Genomic DNA, 27,611 nt, shown 5'->3' with positions numbered 1-27,611 from the left:
CAAAGTATAATAAATACATTGTTAATTACTATGACAGTCGCAGGTCAAAGGAAACTCTATTACTATGTTCATCTTGAGAATATCCTATTGACAAATATACGGTAATTATAACTATTAGGAATTCTCAGAGTGAGTCAGTTCAATGGTCATATCTCTATATGCACCATCTATATATATAATTTAATAAATGAGAACTATTAATCTTCATCCAATGAAGACCATTATATATATATTGATATTTTCGGATTATTAATGTCTTTTTTAATAATCCTATGACCAATAACAATTTAGATTAAATTATAAAAAATTTATCTCTCAATATTATGATCACTATCATAATGATAAATCTATAAATTTAATCAAAAACTTTATTATATTAACATTTTAATATAATAACAATAATAAATTATTTATCACGTGATTGATTGGATTGTGGTCATACTACTTATTCCCAGTAGGGACGATATCGGATATATGGCGATCCCATTGCCACCCCTGTTTCTTGCTTCATACCTGTACTCGGCAAAGAGCCGTTTATTACAGAATTTTCCTTAATCATGACAATAATATTAATGTATTCAGTGGTAATCGACTAATTATAAGTTTATAACGTAATATAAATCGTTAAGCCAAGCTATGCGTGGACAGTTTAGACCAAGTTATAATTGTGACCGGATCAATATATTTTGAAATAGTAGATATTTTGAATAAATAGTAAATAAGTTAAAAAATGATTGAATTTTATGATGATAAACTTCTTTTAGGAAAACAAATTTATGACCTATTTCATAATTCATCCAACAGTGTTAGCTAAGGATCGTAAAATGTACCAGGCTACAAAACAAGCTAAGTAACCTAAGCTTAGGATTATTACTCTTATTTTGAATTCTCACCTAGCAAAATTGTTATCACCATTAAAGAACCCTACCATAGCTAGTTTCAATACTTAGTTATTTGACACACATGATTAATTATAGTCACGAGCATCGTCAGTTCCGATCAGCACACATCTACCTAATATTCTTAATTAGGGTAATCAATTTACCATATATATAATTAATATTGAAAAAGTTAAGGGCCAGTAACTTTTGTGTTTTCTGGCCAGCACTTAACCATCAAAACAAAAGTGAGTGATCTCTCACTATTAGATGTAATCTCACACCATTAAAAACACTATTGATGGCCAATTGATGGTTACAAAACACTAAAATTACTGGCCCTAGCATTCCTCAATTATATTTATGCTACATATAATAGAAAAAATTAGTTCGTTACGATAATTATTTACACACTAATTAGATGCCATCAGAGTATGTATATAAGTTGGGAGTTGCAATCTGAAAGTAACTAGTCAGTTCAGATATTTGATATTTTCCTTTATATAATAAAGAAATAATCACACAACTCTGCTATTGAGCCATATATAGTATATATAGAAGTAATTAACCGTCTTAATATATTTAAAAGAAAAATAAAGATATAGTTCCACACCATTTTGAACAAGTCATGGTTGTCATATAGTCCAAGAAATTTCATGTTGTAGATGTTAGGTATGATCTTGTTATTTACACTTAAAGAGTTGAGTAAATATCAAACTCTTAATAAGATTATTTAGAAATTTGAGGAATATAAAATTTTTAAGAAATTCAATTGATGTGGAATCTAGTTATTTATTTATTTATTTTGTCTATTAAAAGGAAAGACAAAGTTGGCGAATGGAGTAAATAATGGATGCGAATGAAGGATTTTACTGAGTGAGAGATAGATTTACATTATTTACTGTGGCAAAAAGTGGGTGGCTATATATATGTAGGACGTTACATTTTTATACATGACTTAGGGTATGCAAAACTTACCATTTAAAGGGAGGGTCATTTTTGTAACTATTCAAAGGGCCAATGCATGCATGCCCATGGCTTTCTTTCCTTCAATAATGAGACTTATTTCAATTTTGAACCACACAAAATAATAGCATAGGATTCCTCATTGTTGGTTCATGTATGTCAGTCCAGTGGAATTGGAATCTCTCTTCCCCCCTTATATTAGATTGAAGATTTTGCAGCCAAATTCCGATTCACTCAATTTTCACATCAATCCAAATCCAAATCCATAATGGGAGAGAGAATAATTTTGAAAATTTGCACAAATTAAAGGGTTCTTGGTGCTCTATATATACACAAGCTAAGCTAAGCAAAGCAACACATAGAATTCAAGTAGACCCACATAATTCACATGCTCTTGCTTTATCAAATCTGAACACTCATCAAAGGGTTTTATTGCGCCTAGTACGGAGTTTAACTATATCTATTCATGTGTTTGCGGATAAAATCTAACGGACAAAGGTAACCGATTGGAGTCATCATGGAGATCTATATTTCAATATCAGTATTTAATTATAAAGAATGTTAGGGATCAGTAATTTTGGTATTTTGTAACCATTAATTAGTTATTAATAGTGTTTTTAATGGTGTGAAATTATATTTAATGATAAAAAATTATTCATTTTTATTTTGATGGTTAAGTGTTGGCCAAAAAATACAAAAATTACTGATTTCGTAGACTTTTTCTTTAATTATATATATTTGTACATGGAAATGAAATCATAGCACAATTCTCAAATGAAGCGCCAACAAAATATATGTTTGGATCAAGTATTACCACAAAACAATGAGAACATATTTGTGTTATGGTTTTCTTCTTGGTCAATTTTTGTTTTAATAAATATTAAATATTTTATTTTATTTTTAAAGAATTGGTTCGTTGATTCAGTTGATTTAATAATTTTTTGTTCAATCAATTCCAATTTAATTATTTTCGATCGGTTCAGTTAAAAATTAAGTTTATCAATATTCCATATAAATAAATTTTAGAATAATGTAAAACCGATAAAATGGATTTATATATAGTACTGATAAACTTAAAAGATATATAATTATTTCATAGCTTAACTAATTAGTTAATCAATAATACTATTTGAAAAAGTAATAAAAGCAATAAATCATCACTTTTTTAAAAATGGTAATGTAAATATTTGTTTAGTTATTAATTAGAAAAATAATTAAGTTAGTTGAATTGATGGCTTGCATTAAGCATAATTAATGTGCTTCGTAATACCAATTAATATTGTTATAAAGAGATCATTGAACAATAATTGAGTAGTGATAGGAATGATACAACTAACCTTACTGGGTTTCATTTCATATGGTCATTCGGTTGCTTAGTTTTGTGAGTTTCCTTATATTTGAGATTATATATATTGTTACTGATATTTTGAGTTTTTAATTATTTTTTAATATTATTATTTATACTCAACTAGAGTCAATGACAAATATAAGAATATCCTGAAAATAGAAATAACTGAAGTCAATCAGTTACCATAACAGAAAGTCAAATTAGAATCAAAATCTAAATTTAAAATTGACAAAAAAATAAAGACAAAATAATAAAAATATGCAAATTACATTTTCATCAATATGATCTAATAACTCACTGCCATAGTGCTATTTTCTAAACATTATATTATTGATTAAAACTATATAATAAGTTTCCAATCATAAAATTATTATCTCCAAATCATGTTATCATGTAACATTTTTATCTAATTTACTTAATATACTAAAACTGGGTTTTCCCCAGCTACTAAAGGTGACGTGTCGATCTCTCATGCCTTTATTTTCCCTCCAAAACGAATAAATTTTTTTTTCTATTCTAAATTATTTTATTGTAATTATATTATAATTAATACTAAATGAATAATATATAATTATACTAATTTAGCAACATATCTTCCTTATAATTATATCAAATTAATATTTAATGCACTATTAAATTACTTATCAATTATCAATTAAAAATACTTTTAATAATTTTAATAATAATAATAATATCAATAATAGTAATAATAATAATAAAAAATCTTTGTTACCCGATTCACATATATCAAATAATTTTTCTAAATTATTTTATAAAAAAATCTTTAATATAATTATATTGTAATTAATATTTAATGAATAATATATAATTATACTAATTTAGAAACATATCTTCATTATAATTGTATCAAATCAAAATTTAATGCATTATTAAAAAATTACCTTAATAATAGGTAATTTACATATTTATTTTGTTTACTAAAGTCTATATATAGTGTTTTCCTGTGGTATATGAATCTAAATTTTAGAACATATATTTTATTAGTGGCAAGTTGTTAACCCATTTATATTGATAATAATAATAACTTTATTAGAATAAATATTAAATTCTATTCCTAATATAAAAATATAAAATTTAATTCCTTCCATCTTCATTTTACCACTATAAAAGACCATGTATATTAGAAGAAAATATCATTCGTTTACTAATAAATCTTTCATTTGATAGCTTTTACAACAATTCTTTTTCTTCCTATGAGGCGTATTTGCAAGAAGGCAACTATCGTGGACACAAACTACCACACTCTCCAACTTTCGTGCTCATCATTCGGAGCTATATAAGATATGTTATCTATGAAGTATTTATAGACCATGGTGTTATCATGTATGCATAAATAAAAAAATATTTCGTATTTAAATTTAAGTCATTTACCTGTTTGTAGTATATTGTAGTGTGAAATTACTTTCAATATGTGTTGTGTAACGATATTATTATGTTCTAATTTAAACTTTTACTTTAGAACTGTATTATGATTTTATCTCATCATTTTTTTTAGATATCAAGTTGACGTATTTTTATTTATTATTATTATTGAAACGGATGTGATATGAAATGTACCAAAAAAAAACTCTCACATTCAATTTATTTTATTGTAGTCTTCTATCTATTCTATTTATTTTTATTTTCTTCTTATTCATTTTATTTTCTTTTTAAATGTTATATAATTTATTATAATTTATACCAATCTATCTACTTAATATACTAAAACTGAATTTTTTCCCAACTTATGATGGTGAGGTGTCATTTTCTCGGGAATCCATTTTCCTTCCAAAATGATTGCACTATTTCTCTCTTTCAAATTTATTTTTAAAAATTATCTTTAATTGATATAATTGTATTATAATTAATATTTAATCAATGATATATAATTATACTAATTTAAGATAATCTCTTTATTATAATTATACTAATCTCTTTTAAATTTATTTCAGAAAATTATCTTAATTATAATTATATAACAATATTATACTTAGTATTTAATGAATAATTCATAATTATACTAATTTAAAAAAATATCTCTACTATAATTATATAAAATCAATAATTAATGCATTATTAACCTAATTATCAATTAGAAATATTTGTAACTATTTTAATTATATTGATATAATTCTATTTTTTATTCATTATCCTAAAATTTTATTAGTGATAAATTATTATCTTAATGGTGACCTATACATTAATAATAATAATAATAATAATAATAATAATAATAATAATAATAATAATAATAATAATAATAATAATATAGAAAATAATATTTTATAAAAATATAAATTGGTTATTAATAATGATAATTATATGATTAGTTTTTAGTAATCATTAAATATATTTAATATAAATAACTAAGTTTAATTAGTTAACAAATGAAAGAAAATATTATTACACGATTGATTGTAGAAGTAACAATATATATATATATAACCAATTTAATATTAATAACGATAATTATCGTTATTATTTAATAATAATAATAATAATAATAATAATAATAATAATAATAATCTTTTCTTTAATTAAAACACTCATCTAATTAAATTAATATAAATATTTAATGAAAATAAAGGATGAATTTTTTTGTTTGAAGGATAATACAATCGAATATTTTTGAAGATTTTAAAGTTGTGACTATATTCTTTCTATATTAATATACACATGCATATTACCTCCTTTTTTTCATAAATGGAAAATAACATTTACCCATTAAATTTGTTAGTTGCTCAATTGATTCATCTTATTTATTGTGATTGAGATTGATATATAAACAAAGATTTTTTTCTTCCATTAATTTTAGTAAAGAAATCCATGACGTAAAATAAAATAAAATAAAATAAAGTCAGTATCTACTTTTTTTCTCAATATTTTTTATATTTACGGTAAATATTAAATATAGAAAAAAATAATATTAATTATTATCACTTTTATTTATTTACATTCATAATTAAATTTAATATAATTATAGTAAGTCTCTATAATTATAACAATTTATATCTGTTACATATATAGCAATTATATTATATATAATTATATATCTCCTCTTTTATATATACTTAGCAAGTATTTCTATTTATATAATCTACTTAATATATTAAAATTAGATTTTTTCTCAACTAATGAGAGTGAGGTATGAATTTCTCATGAATTCATTTTTCCTCCAAAATGAATGCATTTAATGAATAATGCATAATTATACTAATTTAGGAAAATATCTTTATTATAATTATATAAAATTCATATTTAATACACTATTAAACTACTTATCAATTATCAATCGAAAATATTTTAATAATAATAATAATAATAATAATAATAATAATAATAATAATAATAATAATGATAATAATAATAATATACTTCTACTTAATATACTAAAATTGTATTTTTTCCTAATTAATTGAAGTGATGTGTCAATTTTTCATAAATTCATTTTTCTTCTAAAATGAAAGCACTATTCTCTCTTCTAAATTTATTTTAGAAAAATATCTTTATTATATTTATATTACAATTAACATTTAATGAATAATGTATGATTATACTAATTTAGGAAAATATATTTATTATAATTATATAAAATTAATATTTAATACATTATCAACTAATGAAAGCGAGGTGTCAATTTTTAATGAATTTATTTTCTCTCCAAAATAAAAGTACTATTCTCTCTTCAAAATTTATTTTAGAAAAATAAAAATTCCATGCTGAATATAGGTGGCAAGTTAAAAAAAAATAAGCAAGTTAATGGAATCAAATCATATTTCTATAACATATATAAGAATGTATATTTTTATTATATAAAAATTGAATTTCTGTACTTCATGATGGACGTGGGATACTTCTTCGCGTATTTCTTAATTTATTTTTTTATAACTCATTGAATACAATTTATTACAGTAAATTAATTATATCAATTAATTGATTTGATTAGGTATTTAAATATCACACGATTTAGTATAATTTATATCAATCAAATAATTGTAATTTATTATATCAATTATTTTAATTCATTAATTTATAAGGTACATAATAACATAAATGATTTGTTACTTATACTGATTAAATACAATAAACACATATTAATTTAGTTAAAAAAATCATTGTCTCCTATGTTTTCTATTTATTTTTTTTAATTCATTAAATCCAATCAATTATAATAAATTAATTATATCAACTAATTAATTCAATCAATTATTTTTTAATTTATTTTTTTGAATTCAATAAATCAAATAAAATTAATTATACTAATTATTTGTATCGACTAATTGATTTGGTTAATTCTTAAAAATATTTTTATTTAATTTATTTTATTTATTTAAATATAGCTAATTAGTTATTTAATTTTATAAGGATAAATATCAAATTCTATTTCTAATATAAAAATACAAAATTTTATTTCTTCTGTTTTTATTTTACCACTATAAAAATACTAGAAGAAAATATTATTCATTTACTAATTACTTTTTCGTTGGGTAGCTTTTACAACAATTCTTTTTCTTCCTATGAGGCGTCGTCACAAGGCAACTATCATGGACACAAATCAGCACACATTCTTCAACTCATGTGCTCATCATTCAAAGCAATATATGATATGTTATCCATTAAGCATTTATAGACCATGGTGTTATCATGAATACATAAATAAAAAAAATCCGTAAAAAATCCGTAATTAAGCTTAAGTTATTTACCTATTTGTGTGGTATATTGTAGTGTGAAATTAATTTTAGTTTGTGTTGTGCAACGATATTATGGTTTAATTTAAGCTTTTATTTTAGAATTGTGTTATGATTTTATCTCATCATTTTTTCTTAGATATTAAGTTGATATATTTTTATTTATTATTATCGAAGCGGATGTGATATAAAATTTGTAAAAAGAAAAAAAAACTCACATTCAATTTATTTTATTGTAGTCTTCTATTCTTCTATTTTTTTATTTTTTGTATTCATTTTATTTTTTTAATATCATATAATTTATTAAAATTTATACCAATTAATTAATTATAATTTATTATATCAGTTAGTTTAATTAATTAATTTATAATATACATGATAAAATAGATCATTTGTTACTATTACGTTTATTTTTCTAAAATCTAAATCTGAATAATTATATTTTCAGGTTTTGTTATGAACAAAATATTATTAATAATAAATAATAATTAACCACTCATACTTTTGATCAAAGTATTTGGATAATTTTTATATTTATTAATATTAATTATTGATTATTTTTTCGTAAATAAATTATATTATAATTTTATGTTAGTTCATAATTGATTAATGATTAATGTTTATGAAACTATGTTACTCTAAATTTTATATTTTATAAATATTTTATTTAAATATAATTTTTTTAACATAAAAATGTATTATTTTTAATAATATCATAATTTTATATTTTTTTATTATTCTAAATGAATATTTTATCAAATACTAATTAAAGTCATTCTTCTATTTGCTTTTACTAATTTATTATCTAACTATTATATAAAATTAAAACCGTATTAATGAATTTAATATTAAAATTAATTTGGCTTTTTATTATTTAGAGTGTTTTTCAATCAATAATTTTATACTCTTTATTTTTTTTTTCAGTTTCATTTTGAATTTTAATTTAGTACACAAAGGTAGTGAAATTCCATTGATACTGAAATAAAGTTACAAAAGGGTCCATAGGGTAGAATAAGTAAAATAATGTGATACGTACATTGCAACATCTAAATAAAACAACTTAGAATCTAAAATGTTTATCTTTCTCTTTCTCGCCGTCTATTATATTATCTATTCTATCTATTCTATTATATAAAAATCGAATTTTTACCTTTAATGATAGAATCAACATAACATGCTTCTACTTTATTTTGTTTAACTCATTAAAGACAATTCATTATGATGAATTAATTATATCAACTAATTGATTTGAATAGATATTTAAGTATCACACAATTTAAAATTAGGTATATTAATTATTTGATTTAATTTTTATGATATATAAATTTAAGAAATAAATTAAAATAAGATACTTTATTACTTATTTAAATTGAATACAACAAATATAAATTAATTTAGTTAAAAATTTACTATTTTCTAATCTTCTCTACATAAAAATGACAAAACAAAATTATAAAAATAATATTTTTATCACTTTTGCTATTTAATTTTTTTTTTTGCTTTTTTATGTATAATTTTATTTTATATTAACTTTGTTTATTTAATAATAAAATATACTCATATTAATTCTATCATATAATAATATATTTTTTTCCTATATTAATCGAAGAATTTTAATAGTTATCAACTACATCTAATAGAATAACTAAGAAGTGAGAACTATGAGAAGTTAAACCTAGGTTCAAAATGTTGAAACAAAGAAAAGAAAACGGTGTATATATAATTAGAGAAAAATGTATAATAATGACAAAATATACTAAAACTGGATTTTTTCTCCAACTAATAAAAGTGAGGTGTTAATTTCTCATGAATTCATTTTTTCTCTAAAATGAAATCATTATTTTCGTTTCTAAATTTATTTTAGAAAAATATATTTATTATAATTATATTACAATTAACATTTAACGAATAATGCATGATTATACTAATTTAGAGAAATATTTTTATTATAATTATATAAAATCAATATTTAATACATTATCAACTAATAAAAGTGAGGTACAATTCCTCGTGAATTCATTTTTCCTCCAAAATGAAAGCACTATTCTCTCTTCTAAATTATTTTAGAAAAATATCTTTATTATAATTTTATTACAATATTACAATTAGCATTTAATGAATAATACATAATTATAATAATTTAGAAAAATAAAGTCCAGTAATTTATCTTCCGACTGCACACGTGTGTAGAATAACTTTTAAGAAGGAGTCATGTATAGTAAATACGGTTGATGATTGTAAAACTGTATGCTAACATTGATATAATATTATTTTAAGTATATGTTTTGCAGGCATCAAAGAAAAGTGTTGAGTTGTTTTTTAGTAGATTTAAATTATTTATTGTTTATTAGAGAATTTTGTGCATTATAATTCTCTAATAATTTATTATTTATTTTGAGTTAATTTTGATATGTTCTTACTTGACAGTAAAACAACATATAAAAATTTGTTGGTGGGTCTAAGTATTATTAAGTTATTTATGGTCACATTGAGTATGTATGTTTGATTTATTGATGAAAGTAGATTACTAAAACCAATTAATAATTATTTTAGAATTAATATATTTAACACTAGATTAAGAAAAAATAAATAAATCATAACATATTATATTTTTATTAATCAAATTATTATAATTTAAATTAATCTTAACAAAATAATTTAAAATTATAATTTTAATCTTATCACGTGCATGGCATGGCACGGGTTAATTGTTCTTCATTTTGAGCTGATTTTGATATTTTCTTACTTCACAGTAAACCAACATATAAAACTTTGTTGGTAGATTTAAGTATTACTAGATTATTTATGGTCATATTGAGTATATATGCCTGATTTATTGAAAAAAAAATAGATTAAATAACTATTTTATAGTTAATATAATTAACACTATATTAAGAAAAGAAAAACAACGCATACAAGTTATTCTTTTATTAATTAAATTATTATAATTAAAATGAAATTTAACATAACAACTTAAAATTATAATTTCAATCTTATCACGTGCATGACACGGGTGATTAAACTTGTTTTCTTATAATAATGAACATTTTGTACTATTTATTTTGCTTGCAAGATTAATGTATCTATATATACCCACAAATTGTAAATAAAAAAAAATTAAAGATTCACATGCAATTATTTTTATGTGAAATTAAGAGTTAAAATCATTAGATGATGATTTAATCAAATTTATCAAATTTTTTAATAATTTTAAAATATCAATTTTACATGAAAATAATCGTATTTCTACCAAATAAAAATAGTTTAACTATAGTGATCATATTTTAGTTATATTAGTATAATATTATCACAACTATAGTAATCATATTTTAGTCGTTAAATATTAAAATTTATTTGATGATTATATTTTTATTTTTCAATAAATTTATTTAGTTATTTTTAAAATATATAAAAATTTCAATTAAAAAATAACTACCTGCCATGGATATTAAACTTGTTACATGGTTATTAAACTTTTTTAATTAAATATAATGAAGAATTTTCTTTGTACAGTCTATTTTTTTTCTATAATACATTTCTTAATATATTATTATTCCTTTTTTTTTTCAAAAAATTATATCATAACATTTTTTCAAATAATTCAAAATCTTGAATTCCATACTACTGGTAAAAAATAAAAAATGTTTTTTATTTTGACAACACAAAACTAAGTAATATACTTTTCAACTTTATATATATTTGGAGACCACTTTAATAAAGGCACTAAAAATATCTTTTTTTTTAAAATATTTACATATGTCATATTATTATTGGACATTTTTATTAAACTGGTTAATAATTTATTTTTTAATAAATCAGAACAAAATTGGTTTATTATAGCAATAATAATAAATTCAATTATTTGCATTATAATTATTAGACCTGATTTGATCCGATCGAATTACACAATCTAAACCGAATACCTTTAATTTTTTTGAAAAAAGACAAATATATCCCTTATTTTTTGTTTTGTGGACATTTAAATTTCTAAAAATTTAAAAATACAATTAAATCTCTAAAAAAATGAGTTTATTATTATTGTTATAAAAAAATCAGTTTTATTCTAATTTATTAAAAAATTTAAAATAACTAATTTATTAATAAGTACAAAGTCCATAATAATACAAAATGTAAGCGTTTTTACAAAAAAACGTTTTAAGCGTCTCTACAGAAGTATCCTATATATTTTCGTATTTTATTAGCACATACATGACAATTGACCAATTTAATTGGATTCCTAATCAAATTAAACCCAAGTTTAATCATTAATCAATAATCTTCTAACTACTGGATATATAGCTAGCGCTATAATGTATCTAGTATGTATATTTGAATTTTATTTGTTTGTATAGTGTAGTCAAAACCCTTACCTAGCAATGATGCAAAGTATGAATTCATATATATTGATGGGTAGCTCCTAGCTAGCCTCCTAGTGGTGCAGTATAGTAGTAGTGTTGGCATGGTAATGCCATGGACATGCACCTTATTCAGGGAGGGCCTCCTCGCTTTCCGTCCCTACCACCCACCGTGATTCTTAGGGCTGCACATGAATCGGATAATATCTGTATATTTGCGGTAATTATTCGTATTCGATCCAAATTTTGTAAATATTATTCGATCTGCAGAGTTATCAGATTATGAATTTAACAGTGATATTCGCGGTTCTAATTCACAAATCTGCATATCTGCACGTCTCATATAAATAGCATAATTTAAGAAAAAAAACCCTAATGTGATATGAATTTTAGTGTGTTGTTTTATGAATTTTACGATATCTTGTTTTTAATTTTTTATGTTGTACTTCAACTTAAAATAATTAAACTTAAATCTTGTGTTTTTTTTTTGTTATTCAAGATAATTTTTATTGATAATATTTTAGGAGTAAATAAGTTAAAACAGGTAAAAAATGAATTTTATGGATATTTTTTTGTAAAAATAGCCAAATAGAATCTTAAAATAGTTTTTTTTTTAATTATGCGGATATACCCGATATCCGATGCGGATCGGATCGGATCTGGCCTGAAAAAATGCGGATATCGTATCCGATCTGATCCGATGAGTATATATAGTGCGGATCGGATAGAATTTTAGGCTATATCCGATCTGATCCGTGTGCAGCCGTAATGGTTCCTTTTCCTTCCTCTCCTAAAGTATTTGTATACGGTGAATCTTATGAAACACGAATACTTGGTTGAATTGGTGTATTTGTGTGTTAAATACATTTCGAATATGTTATCGATATTTGTGTAACACACATATTTGTTGTATTTAATCGTGTCTTATTAAAAAAAAATTCGAACATACTTAGACACACATTTAAATACCATCACATATTAGTGTGTCTAATTTTATTCTTAATATATATTTTTAAAATAAATTTAGAAATAATATATATTATTATTTATTAAAAATTATTAAAAATTTAATTTATATTTCAATATCAATAAAATATCAAAATATCATAATAATTTATTTAAAAAATACTTTATATTTAATATATATGTGCCCCTGTATCTTATAAGAATTTAAAATCCGTGTATCGACGTGTTTCATATCGTATTATGTCTTGTATCTGTGTTAGTGTTTGTGCATATAGTGATTAGTATTAACTAATATTTTATTTTTTAGTCTCTTTCCTTCTTATATATCCCTGCCTAAGTGCCTATATAGTATATATACCTTCTAAGGATTTTTAAAATTTTCTATTATCTTATTTTCTAGTTTCCCACATGATATGATTCCCCAAATAAAAAAAAAGCATAAAAGTATATAAGAGCATGGCATGTTTGGGTACTCATTAAAAAAATGCTTCAAAAGTTTCAACATGTTTAGTTATTTTTCTGAAATGATTTTTTTTAGAGAGAAAGAGAGAGAGAGAGAGAATATGATGTTATTTTGAGTTTTTTACATATAAAATTGTTTGTATAGTATAATCTTTTCCCCCTAAAACTTAACTAATTGATCACCTAAATATAAAATATATAATATAAATTATTATTGCCATTCTGTATAAAACATATTTTTTTATGCAATTTAAAACCTTAATATTTCTCTATTCACAACATAAGGTTATGTTGTTGAATTTAAATTCATGTATAATTCAAGTTCTATATTATTTAAAATTAAAAATTAGATAATCTTTATAAATGTGAGATAATTTTATCTCTTGAATTTGTTTTTGAAATAAATTAGGCACACTTAATTTCTAATAATAATTTTATTAAAACTTTTAGAATTTGAAATTCAAATAGAATAATAATTCTTATCTTTTGAGCTAATTTTTGGAGTAAGTTAAATTCATTTAATTTTTAATAATAATGTTATTAAAACATAAAATTCAAAATTCAAATAGAACAGTATATCTCTTGAACTAATCTTTTCAATAAATTAAATTTACTTAATTTGTAATAATAATTTTATAAAAAGTCAAAATTCAAATAGAACAATTTTCATAAACATTCTCTAATGGCGGGGAGATTTTTTTTCATCTGATCAAAGGGTATGTATAGTATTTGGGACTTGCCCCTTACGTGTCCAAAATTAAAGAAATGCCCCTAATTTACGTCCGAAACATTGAAATTTAAAACTTTTGAACAAGATGGAAAGTGTATTAGTTCGCAAAAATTCCCCAATGACAATAGCGAAAGGAAGAAACTAATGACTAGTATACATAAATGCATGTGAGCAATGAATCCCTTTGGTTTGAAGGGAAAATCTGCAGTTCCATTATTAATTTATTCATTTGTTGATTTCATGTTTGGCCAGTTGGGCACCCCCACCCACCTATGTAGCTAGCTTAGCTTTTTAGAGACAACTAAGCCAAAAGTCTTGGGGTCAATGCCTCATACTACTCTATTTAATTTCTTATTCAATAAATAAATGTTACGTTGTTCCTCACAACCCATTCCCCAACCATATGCCATATATATTAGCTCTTATATTATTTTCAAAGTGATCTCATCGATCGAATGCGTCAACTTATGTGGTGTCTATTTATGCATTCAATAATAATCCCAATAATGAAAGAGAAATAATAGATAGATCTTAGATTAGGACATGCCATTATTTAACTACTAATTAATTATAATCACTTGGTGAAATGTATCTTGTTTGTATGATTTGCTGCCGGCGCAAACTATTAAGCGACAATAACCTATGGCTTAGCAATTATGTTCAATAATTAAGTGATATAATATGGGCACTTCATGCACTGAGATTGGTGTTTAATTGTATATTATTCGGATTTAATTAATAACGATTTTTAAGATGTTGGTTTAACGTAAAGGTACAACACAGTATCTGCAGGACTTGGGAACTTTATCAGCAACCGAAGGAATCTCGTGGAGTTGTATTTGAACGAGGAAGAAGAATTGCACATCTGGGATGAAATGACAAACAGGAAACAAAAACAAATTAAAAGAGAACCGCATGTGCATATGCATATGCATGTGTATTTAATTAGCTGTTAACAAACTTTGCTTCATTCTTATTTAATTTGAAATTATGGAACTATGAAAAATATAATTAAATTCCAATAACATATAGGTTGATATATAAGAGAGAAAGAAATGAAAAACTGACATGGCCCGCGATGTGATTTATGGGTTACGTTGCAACTACTAGATATATATAATTTTTGAGAGGATGGTGACTATCTTAGCTAGAAAGTGTTGTGCCCATTATTTTATGTATTTTATCATCATCGCTAACTTTTTAATTGCATATATACATAAATAATTACGTTAGGACTCCGGCGTACAGGGTTTGGTTGATCCTCGACCGTCCAATTGATTTTAGATCAAGTCAATATTTGGAGGAAAAAATAAATAAATAAAGAAAAGCAACCAGGCCAATAACATAAATTTAAGAACTAAATCAATTATTATAATTAAAGTAGCTTTTTCTGCTTGGAGCAATATATTTGGTTTGTGTAACTTGGAAAAACACAGAAATGACTAGATTCCCATTTCTTCGGATTTGATATGTCAACTTTCAAGAAAGTGAGAACAAATCGTTATCCGTTTGAAAGGACTACTAATTTTTTTTTCTTGTTTAAAAAAGAATATATCTAAACTGGCTTCTAATTATTAGTGCTCCCTCTTGTTTATTGCTGAGGGTCAATCTTTAATAGTATGTATCAAAAGATCGATAACAAAGTCTTGCTATAATTTGATTCCAATTTCCATAAGTTAATACAAACTACATAATATATATAACTTGCACATTAATCCTTTTGGCTATTACTTGCCTTCATCTTCAAAGAGGATCAGCATTTGGTTTTCGGATGGTCTGATTTGTTTAAATTTATCAAAATTTAAATATAACTCCTGAGTTTACCAATTGTTTATTTGTTCTCCAATTATAATAAGGTTTTCATTTCTTGCTTTCTTGGCATGCATAATCAATAGGATAAAATCAAGGTAATTATACAGTACTGCTCTTAATAATTAGTTCTATATATGCATTTGTCGCACTACTACATACTAGTTAGAGGCCCATACAATTTCGTAAACTTTGTGAACTAAACATACGTAATAGTCAACACTTATTTATGAAGAGCGGTACTTGCAAAGCTTAATAGTTAATACCATTCATTTTGATACGTTTTGCCTCAACACAAGGACATAGTCGGCACAAGAAGTAGGTCATATAGTACATTATTATTTTCTCTGTCTTCATTGCCTAGGGTTCACCCTAACCTATTGCATTTAGCTACCTCTTGAATAATACAAACAATGATATTAGCATCATATTACATGCTTAGATATATAGTTAATGGATGTATAATATTAACATGATGATATACGCGTACCTGTTTGATTATTTGTTGCATTGCTATCATATTTTAATGGGCATTAGTTAATAATTAGTAACTTGAGTTTTACAATGATGAAGTCGTCATATAGACATATACTCCTCTATATATCATAATTCATAAGCCTATATATATGCGATAAGATCAATAATATGCTTACTTCCTAAGCCAAGTAGGTGGCATGAATATCCATTGTTTTGCACGTATATTAATAGACTATTATTACCATCCCAATTCAAAGTTTATGTTGCAAACTATGTCTTAGTTCTAGCGAAAACAAAACAATCATATATATCCTTACCTTAATTGGTGTATATACATAGATTATTATTATTATTATTATTATTATTATTATTATTATTATTATTATTATTATTATTATTATTATTATTATTTTGTCAAGATACTACAGTAACACTTTTTTCAGAAATTTAAATTGATATAAAAAATATATAAATAATTATATATCTAATATATTCTTTTAAATAAAAATTTCTTTTGAATTTATTTAAATTTTTATAAACTTTATTTTTTTCTTTGTTTTCTATCGTATGCTGAGTTTTTTCTTTTAGTCTAAACTTTTTAATTATAGAAATTCTAATATCATATTATAATATCGATATTATTTTTTTTTTAAATTTAAGTTAATAGAAAAATATCTAATATATTTTAATTAGTTTTTTAAATCACAAGGGTGCGACGTATTATGATAGTTATTTTATCATCATTAAGTATTTTGATGAAATTTTTGGGGTTTAATTTCGACTTTTTCAGAGTTGCAAATAAAAGTATTAATTTAGTCAGCTTTGTAACGCTTTTTAATTTTAATATATATTGGAGAATAGTGTGGGTTTTTGCTGTCTTATTGGGGTGAAGAGTGTATTACGAAATCATGGAGGACAGTTAAAAAAAAATCTAATTGTCCGATTTTCTATTTTTGAATGAACCATGAAATCTTCCGATTTTCTCAATTACCATTAAAAAAAAAAAGTTTATGGACCAACAACTTTATTAAATTTTGGTCAGTATGTAACCAGTAAAAAAAAGTGAGTAATCTCATATTATTTGATGAAATCTCACACTATTAAAAACATTATTAATGACTACTTGATAATTATAAATCACAAAAATTGCTAGCCCCTAACACTTCTCTAACCCTTAAATAAAGGTATGAACAGCGAAAAAATCACTCAATAATAACTAATGGCAGCAATAAATATTCTAAATATTAGATATAATATGTGTCTCTTTTTATTAATTTAAATTTTTAAAAAAATAATATTATAATATAATATTATGTCAAACAAAAAGTTAATATAAAATAAATAAATAAAATTAAATAAATTTAAAAGAGACTCTTGCATGAAAAATCAAAGTAAAAATATCGATATCTTCCTTTAGCGTTCATGAAACTCAGTGTGATAAAGGAATATAATTGTGAAATTCAGTTTTTGAAGATAATATATATAGAGTACAAAAAAGTTTGAACTGTAGATAATATGGAAGCATGATGAGTTGAGTAGGTAAGATGATGGTGAAGCACAAGTTGAAAAACTAGAGCACTGAATCTGTCGGCAATTCTTCTCATACTAATTAATTTTCATCATCACAGTGGTAATTTTAGCGACGAGTGGGAATATATATGTATTTGAAGGGGGCCAAGGTCCACTAATTCCAGAAACAGAGAAACAGGATAAGGCATTTGCATTTACGGGTTTTTCTTGTGGGGTTACACCAACATATATATAAACGTGCACCGGAAAAAATGAAGGGCCTCACTTCCCTGCGTTAATACCAAGTAGCCTAATAACTTCAAAGATTTTATCATGATTTAAAATCACTTCTCGTCCTTTTGGTGGGGCTTTTCTTAACAAGTCACTGGTTACTGTTGGTAAATGTTTTATGTGAAAAAACACTAAAATAGTGAGGGGAGTTTTTGGAACTTTAAGAGCAATATAAGAATATTATAATTTCTTCGATTCTTACTCTAATATTTTCCATAATTAAAAAAGAACAAAGAATGACTTGCATAACTAACATCATATGATAGCAAGGGAATAAAGTAGGGGAAAAAAAAGAGAAAAGTTTCTGTCTTCAAGATAAATTTCTTTTACAAAATAGAGCAAAAGTATGGGACTGAATCTGCCACATTGGTGATCAAATGTAGAATATGGTCATATATACACATAAATAGCATCATTTTGTTTATAATATTTCACTATATTCATTACCATGAATTACCAAAAGTAACACAACAACATAAATGAATTTTGAACATTTGGAATTACTTTTTCATAGAAAGAAAAAAGACTGTAAAAAACGTTATAATATTTTAGTCTTAGTCATGTACATCATGGTTGGCGTACGGTGTTTGAGATGTTACATTATTATCATCCATTATTATATATTTTTGGGGAAAACATAATTGGATACCCCTTAATTGAGATTGCGACGACCATGTCCGCCATGTTTAATCTATATGAAGTGTTGACATGATCTTAACAATAAGAAGGCTAACAATTTTTTAGGGTTGATTCGGTAAAATATTTATTTTTTTAAAATAATTTATTTTATTTTTTTAAATAATTTTCAAAAGTTATAAAAGTTAAAATTGTATTTGATAAAATTATTTTTATTATTTAAAATGGTTTTAATAAATATAAATATAATAAAAAGTAAACATAAGTAAGCATATTTATTAATATATAATTTTATACTAGAATTTAAAAAATATTTTTTTAAATACTTTTAAAAGCATATATCTCTAATTTCTCAAAGTTAAAAGTACAAATATATAATTTTTTTTAATTTGTCAAACGTAAAATGGGGTTAAAAAACACAATATTTCTTCTAAAATGGTTCTCCGGTCCATATGAACGCAGAAAAAGATTATCCAACGAAAGTTTTGTTGGCCCAACTGTGGGAAATTCTCGACCATCAGGGAACTCAAAACCTTAAGGTGTCAAGTTAATGCTCCTCACTCTTCCTTGCTTTCTTTGATGTGGGACTAATTTTAACACTCCTCACACTTGCAACACTAACAATCTCCCTCTCAAGTGTGAGCATCCACATCAAGCATCAACTCCCCTCTAGCTCTTCCACCACCACAAGTATTCATCCATCACACCGCCGTAAAACACCGCGGGACACGCCGCCCGGACCACTTTTGCCGGGAAGACTTTTGATGCTTCACCTTGAATACTCCTTAAACCAGACCGATTAAACCATCGGCTTTGATACCACTTGTTGGCCCAACCGTGGGGAACTCTCGACCATCAGGGAGACTTCGGGGAGGAATCAAGCGAGAGAACATAAGATGAGAAGACACCACATCCAACTCAAAACCTTAAGGTGTCAAAGTTAATGGGTCTCTCATCTTATAAACTCCTCACTCTTCCTTACTTTCTTTGATATGGAACTAACTTCAACACTCCTCACACTTGCAATACTAACAAGTTTTCCAAAGAAGTTAAAGAAATACATAAAGACAATTAAATATTAAAAAAAATTAATGTTACTGTATTTCTATTACTACAGATTATATTTTTTTAAGCACTTTTCAATTAAATTAATGGTAGCTAGAGAGCATAATATTAATATGTTTATTTTAAATATTAGATAATTTATTTATTTTTATTAATGTGAATTTAAAAAATATATGTTAAAATTATTAAGTAAAAAATTTATTATAAAAAATATATAAAATTTAATTTTCAATCATTGTTTTATATTTATTAAATAAAATATTTAGAAAAAATTTATTAATAATAATGTTAATTGTTATGTATAGGATACATGATAGTGAAATCCTATAATATAAGTATGCAAGTATACAGCAGTGATTGAAGTGAAGGTTAGGATGGTAAAATAAGGGGAAAGAGAGAGTGAGAGTGAAAGTGAAACAGAGGACGCAGGTGCAGGAAGGGACCACGGGGACAAGAGAATCTGTGAAACGTGGCAGAATCACATGGCCATGGCCCTCTCTTTCTTCCTCTCACTGCTGCCCACTCCCACCTGTCACAGCCTCGCCCCACTTCCTAATTATCAACATTCCACATTGCTCTCTCTTACCACATGCTTATATTTCTTCTTTTGTTCAAATTAATGATCATAATCTGAAGATTTCAGAGCAAAGAACGAGGGCACCACTAAATACTAATATTAAGTGCTCGCACTCATACTAATAAGTAATAACAAATCAATCTAAATTAAATTAGGCGATAACGTCCCCGTCCGGATGAGGACGCCACCCTTGCGCGGAACGGAGACTCACCTAATGCCGTTTCTTCTTCATCCACCATCGTCACCTTAATTAGTTTTTAGCCAAATTTTTTTCTATTTTTGTTTATTTAGGACTCAGGAATTTCGTATATCTTATTTCCAATGTATCACATGTAAGCTAAATTTTTTATATGTATAAATTAATTTTCGAAAGAGTCTCTAGTTATTTACACACGAGTCATGTAACTTTTTCTTACCAACAAAACTTTCAGACTTTGTGAAGTGATAGCAATAATTGATATTTTACAGGATTTATTTTTCAAACCAGCATGAAAAACAGAAAAAGATTAAAACGCGTAATCTCGTTAACATATGGATTTTCCTATTTATGTTGCATAATTAGTTCTAATAGTAAGAGTTAATGACGAATTGTCTTGTGAAAAATGGAAGATGATAACAACGTTACCCTGGACGTGCTTGGCTGGCAATCCCTTTTCATTTGAGAGAGAGCGCGAGAGAATAGAGCAGTAATGTTTTGTTACTGGGTCAGTGGGTCCCACGTCGGATGGTCCTAAAATCGATGTTGACGTCTGAATCCCCGTCCTCTTTGATCTTCTCTCCCCAGACCCTCTCAATCCGTGGGGCCCTCCCGTTGCTCCTCAGCTACACAATCCTCCGTTCTCAAACGTAGCGCGTGAAACTATACTCGCTCTTTCAGCTCACCACTTGGCTTGTGAAGTGCACCAAGCTGCCTGTGGCTCGCTGCATGTTACCACGTGTAATGTGGCGCGTGGGGGCCAAAGTTGACCCGTCCCCTTGATCTCTCCGTCATGTGCGTTGCGGGATGTTATTCCCCACTCGAACCTACGGAAGCGGATTACACACACTTGCCATAGGTCCGTCCATGGCGATGCCACCCCCTTTCTCTTCAGTGTTGTATAATGACTCCTTTGTCCTTAGGTCTAAAATTTTTATTTATTTTTAGTTCGAGATTAGTCGTTGATTAGTGTTTACGTTTTTTAAATTTTTTATAAGAAAAAACTAAAGGGTGTTTATAAGCTGAGGTATTTGGGGGAAAAAATGACTTTGAATAAAGTGAAATATATTTTTCTTCCAAAATTTCAACTACAAAATACTCTTAATTGCTTCGAAATATTTCACTAGTAAAATTATTTGCTCGTAGGTAGACTCTATTGTGATTTACTTGGAAAATATGGTGAATTTCAAAATTGTACTAATTCATCAATATTCCTCTCAAATTACTTTCATGGATGTATCTATTTTTTCTTACTGGTTAGTTTCCTTACAAACAAGATGCAGCAGATATGGCAAAAGGGATGCTAACTTTCAGAAAGCAAGAAAGAGTGATACTAAAAATAGCAAGCCTATGTGCCCCCCCTCCCAAAATAAAAGAGGAAATGGTGTTCATTGTTGATCGAATAATTGAGGTAGCTGGAGAAGTCGCAATAATGTCATTTCAGATATTAAAGTTGCATTTTCTTTTCCCTATTCATGAGAATGATGTCCATTTTCCCGGTCCTAATTAATATTGGAGTCCAAGATAAATTACGGAGAACCATTTCTGTAGGAATGATATTTGAACTTTGAGTATCTAAACTACAGTTGTCATTGCTTATTTAGAAGAGTGGAGAATAAATATGATTGTCAAGTTGACTTGATTTAACAAACTCGAATCTCAAATTCTATCGTTATTGTTCACTAACAACGTAACATTTAATTTGAACCCATCATGAAGTTGATATTTTTGTAAAGTGGAACTCATCTATATATAGTCTTAGTCGGGATAGTCCTCCTGAACGTACAGAAGCGTGAAATATATCCATTACAGCGTCGCCCCACACTAGGTGGCTAACTGGCTATAGTATGGGGGGACATTGGACATAGTTGTACCGGAAAATAATGAGGGAGGGGACATTAGCAGGCATAAACTTTCCAAGTCAAAATTAATAATGATGGTACTCAATCAGATACACTAATTTCTAATACTAAGGATAAGCACATTTGACACTGGCATTCGCCTGCATTATTATCTCTAACTTGAATCACTGAATCACATAATGAGCCCCCTAGAGAGTGTAAGAGACGCGCGTGGGGGAAAGGAGAAGGGGCGCGTGAGGGAGGGTGGAGCCCACTATCATTCTCGGTCCCCAAGGCTCTCAATCGATGAAGCGTACGGCCACCTGATTTTCTAGTGTATGGTGTCTGGGGTATGCACGAGCTGTACACTATCATGGGCATCTTTCTTGCCATTGCGGTGCTGCCACGGCTCTTTGATGCCCTTTTAACTATTTTGCCGCACCCCCTCTCCATTTTTTATTAATTCTTTTTCTCTCAATAAAAAAAAAAAAAACAAAATATCAAGCTCAATATTAGAAATTTTATGAAACGAAATATCAGAAAATATAAAGGAGGAAGAGAAAAATAAGAGAGTTCCATTATTATTATTATGGCTTCCGTTGTTCCTTATCTTTTTCCACTCTGAGGTTTCTCTCTCTCTCGTTTCGCGTTTGGACCTCTCACCCTTTTTTCAACCCATTTTCTTCTCTTCTCTCACGGCTCATACCAATTTTCAAACCTCATAACCTCCTTCTCCTTCCCCCTTCCCTCCATTCTCCCACTGCTATGTGACCCGATTGGAACCCCAATTCTAATCCTATATCCATTGCCCTCGCTTTCGGATTCTGCTTTTCTCTTGTTGCAATCAAAGAGATGAAGAGGGATCACAGTGAAGCTGGCTCCAGCTACGGCCAGCAAGGTAGCAGCAGCAGCAGCGTGGCCAAAGGCGAATGCTCGTCAATGTCGAGCGGGAAGGCCAAGATGTGGGAGGAAGACCACGACCCAAGCTCCGGCGGCGGCGGCGGCGGCATGGACGAACTCCTCGCTGCTCTTGGTTACAAGGTTCGCAACTCAGACATGGCTGACGTGGCCCAGAAGCTGGAGCAGCTGGAGATGGTTATGGGTACCGCGCAGGAAGACGGAATTTCACACCTCGCTACTGACACCGTTCACTACGACCCTACGGATCTATACTCCTGGGTGCAGAGCATGATCAATGAGCTCAACCCTCCCCCAACCACCGCCGCCGCAAACGGAACAAGCAGCTCACTGCTGTGCAGCTCCCAAATCGAGGAGAACACCTCACGCGCCTTCACGGACGACTCTGAGTACGACCTGAGAGCCATACCTGGCATCGCCGTTTACCCTCAAAACGACGAACCCAGCAACAAACGGCTGAAAACGAATCCTGTTCCAGAAATTGGGTCAGAGGGTGTTCAAGAACCGAGCCGGCCAGTTGTGCTTGTGGATTCCCAAGAAACAGGTGTCCGTCTAGTCCACACCCTCTTAGCCTGCGCGGAGGCAGTCCAGCAAGAAAACCTAAAGCTGGCAGACGCGCTAGTGAAGCACGTGGGGCTACTCGCGCAGTCGCAGGCCGGTGCCATGAAGAAAGTTGCATCTTACTTTGCACAGGCACTTGCGAGGAGGATTTACCAGATTTACCCTCAAGAAGCCATGGACTCTTCTTTCTCAGATGTGCTCCACATGCACTTCTACGAGTCCTGCCCTTATCTCAAATTCGCCCACTTCACAGCCAACCAGGCCATACTCGAGGCCTTCGCTTCTGCCACCAGGGTCCACGTCATCGATTTCGGCCTCAAGCAAGGGATGCAGTGGCCCGCACTCCTGCAGGCCCTCACATTGCGCCCCGGCGGCCCACCCACTTTCCGTTTGACTGGAATAGGCCCGCCGCAGACCGACAACACCGACTCCCTGCAGCAAGTCGGATGGAAGCTTGCACAACTGGCACAAACCATAGGCGTTCAGTTCGAGTTTCGCGGCTTCGTCTGCTCTAGCCTCTCGGATCTTGACACAGAAATGCTTGAGATCCGACCCGGAGAAGCCGTTGCGGTTAACTCCGTTTTCGAGTTGCATCGCATGCTGGCCCGCTCCGGCTCCATCGAGAAAGTTCTTGGCACGGTTAAGAAGATCAAGCCGAAGATCTTCACGGTGGTGGAGCAGGAAGCCAACCACAACGGTCCAGTTTTTGTGGATCGGTTCACGGAGGCGTTGCATTATTACTCGAGCTTGTTTGACTCGCTGGAGGGATCGGTGGCGGCGGGGTTGGCGGCGCCGCCGCCGACTGAGGACCTATTGATGTCGGAGCTGTACCTCGGGAGGCAAATTTGCAACGTGGTGGCGTGCGAGGGCACAGACCGGGTGGAGCGGCACGAGACGCTGACGCAGTGGCGGGCCAGGATGGGGTCGGCCGGGTTCGAGGCGGTCCACTTGGGGTCGAACGCGTTCAAGCAGGCGAGCATGCTACTGGCGCTGTTTGCGGGTGGGGATGGGTACAGGGTGGAGGAGAACAATGGGTGCCTCATGCTTGGGTGGCACACCAGGTCCCTGATTGCGACCTCGGCGTGGAAGCTTCCACCCCTTTCTTCTGGCGGCGAGTCTTAGTGAGTTGACTCGGCGCGTGGGGCCTGAGTTGGATGGATGGATGGTGACCTTAATTATTACTACTGTTACTACTTCTACTACAACTACTATTATATACTCTGTAGATTAATTGGGGATTATTATTGGGGAAATGGCATGGTTTGAAGAAAACTTTGGAAGAAGAGTGACTCAGTAACCGAGTGAAGTGAGTGAGAGAGTGAGCGAGTCAGAGGCAGAAGATAAATAAAAGGGGAGGGTAAAAGAAAAACCATAGCTTGTAATTTGTAATTGTACTTTTTACTCTGCGTCTCTCTTTAGTGATTTTCGCATTTTCCAAATTACATTTGTTCAATTTTTAAGTTGAATGTCTTTTTTTTTTTCTTGCTTGAATATGTTTGATTAATTTTTAATTACAGTTTGAAGTCTCCTCTTTCCCTTGTTGGGGGACGGAGTGATCTAGGCGATAAAATTGTATCTAGTCTTTGTTGCTACTGCCCTTTAAGTAAAGAAAAAGACACTTGTCGTTGTTCCTTTTGGTTACACAATTTTATATATGGATCTGATTATTTTCAAATAATACCAAGATATTTCAGAAACAATGATTCTTTTCGTATAATGCTGATAGAAGATATTAACATCCACTCATCCAGCATAGACAGAATTTTGATCAGATCAGAGTGAAGGTGAAGCTTTGAGCTTTTGATGATATAAGTTTTTAAATCAGAAAGTTTAAATAAACGCGATAGCTAAAAGTAAAAGGCTCAAACCTCAAATGATAACAATTGGTGTGTTTAATAGTTATAGAAAAGCTAGTGTTATGTTAAAGTTGTTACTTATTTTACCAACTTGTTTCATTATCAGTGGTAACCCACGACTCTAGATGCCAAAAATTAGGCTGAGAATAATTAAGAACATGGACATCACAATATTCTGGCATTCTGTTAGTGGTTGTTGTCCATTAAACATGGGAAACTACTCTGCTGCTGCGTTTTGCATGAACTGCGGAGGAAGCTATAGCCACATATCATTCATTTCCCCAAAACAAATCAGCTTCACAAAAGGGCAACCATATTTTACTGAACTCAGCTGAACCCATGAACACCAATACATAAATAAACAATCGCTGCAATTTAGTTTTTCTGAAGCATCTAAAGTCCTGACAATCAATATACAATAATGTTGCCTCCTTAACTTTTTCTAGTTTGTGACTTAAGAGTTATGGCCAAGTCAAAAGAATCAACATTTTTGTTCATGTAAGAGCTAGGAAGATATATATAATAATAATTAGCCGAAATTCAGGAGTTGGGCACCAATTGGCAAAATAGTTGCAATAATTAGTTATTAGGCAATTACTTAATTATATCAATTTGGTCATAAATTAGTCCAAGTTGCCTCCGATCCTGTTTTAGGATAATGATATCATTTTGTAGTAAGCAACGAAGCATATCCGCATGTTTCTGCCTCTTCAAACGTACAGCTGCAGTTTTCTGTTTACTTTATTTAAGATAAGTGTCTTTGTTAGCAATATTTCACATGGAACTCCACTTAATTATTATTATCATCATCATGGCCTTTTGAAGGGTGGAGATTAACGCTTATAACTCTAAGTGGAGTAACAAATTAAAAGTGTGTTTATCGTACATGATGATATTTCAATAGTTCGCAATAAAGATCATGAAGAATTCACCATTTGTGAAACATGACAAAAAATTCTTACCTCAAGGGATGGATTTAACAAATAGATAAACATGTATATGATGTTCGAATCCTAAGTGCACATAAAAATTTACTTGAGAATTCTTGTAACTATATCAATACCACTATTTTCATATCAAAACATCAATTATAAAATCTCTGTTTCAAACATGGTTCAAAATTACTAATCTTCCATTAGCATTTCTGACGTTACTCACAAATATTTGTTAGAATTGTTGAAAAGTCAAAGACGAAATTATTAAAGTGCAGGAACCATCATAACGAATAGTATACGACCATCCATTACAAATTGACATCTAAATTTACCTTTTATTAAAAGGGGGCACTAGAAAAACGAAAGTTTTAGAGGAAAATTTTCATCCAAGTTGGAGGCCGGGGGGAAAAAGGGGATTAAGCAATTAGGCTGATCTTAAAACAAAAATTAGTTGCAGCTTTAACTGTTTTACCCAACATTATTTTTGAGAATATTTAGTAACAAAAAAATATTAACTAAAAATTATTAAAACTTAACATTTTTGGTT

The 27,611-nt window shown here is 28.5% G+C and overlaps 1 protein-coding gene across 1 annotated transcript; it reads left to right on the top strand.

Moving 5' to 3' along the window:
• The first annotated feature begins 22,736 nt into the window (after positions 1–22,736).
• LOC112733702 (DELLA protein 1) lies at positions 22,737–25,712 on the top strand. The gene has a single exon (XM_025782745.3). The coding sequence runs from the start codon at positions 23,647–23,649 to the stop codon at positions 25,393–25,395; it is 1,749 nt and encodes a 582-aa protein (XP_025638530.1). The 5' UTR covers positions 22,737–23,646; the 3' UTR covers positions 25,396–25,712.
• The last annotated feature ends 1,899 nt before the right edge of the window (positions 25,713–27,611 follow it).

Source organism: Arachis hypogaea, chromosome 13 (assembly GCF_003086295.3).
Source record: "Arachis hypogaea cultivar Tifrunner chromosome 13, arahy.Tifrunner.gnm2.J5K5, whole genome shotgun sequence".
In the NCBI taxonomy this organism is placed as follows: Eukaryota; Viridiplantae; Streptophyta; class Magnoliopsida; order Fabales; family Fabaceae; genus Arachis; species Arachis hypogaea.
This window is presented reverse-complemented; position numbering and strand designations above follow the sequence as displayed.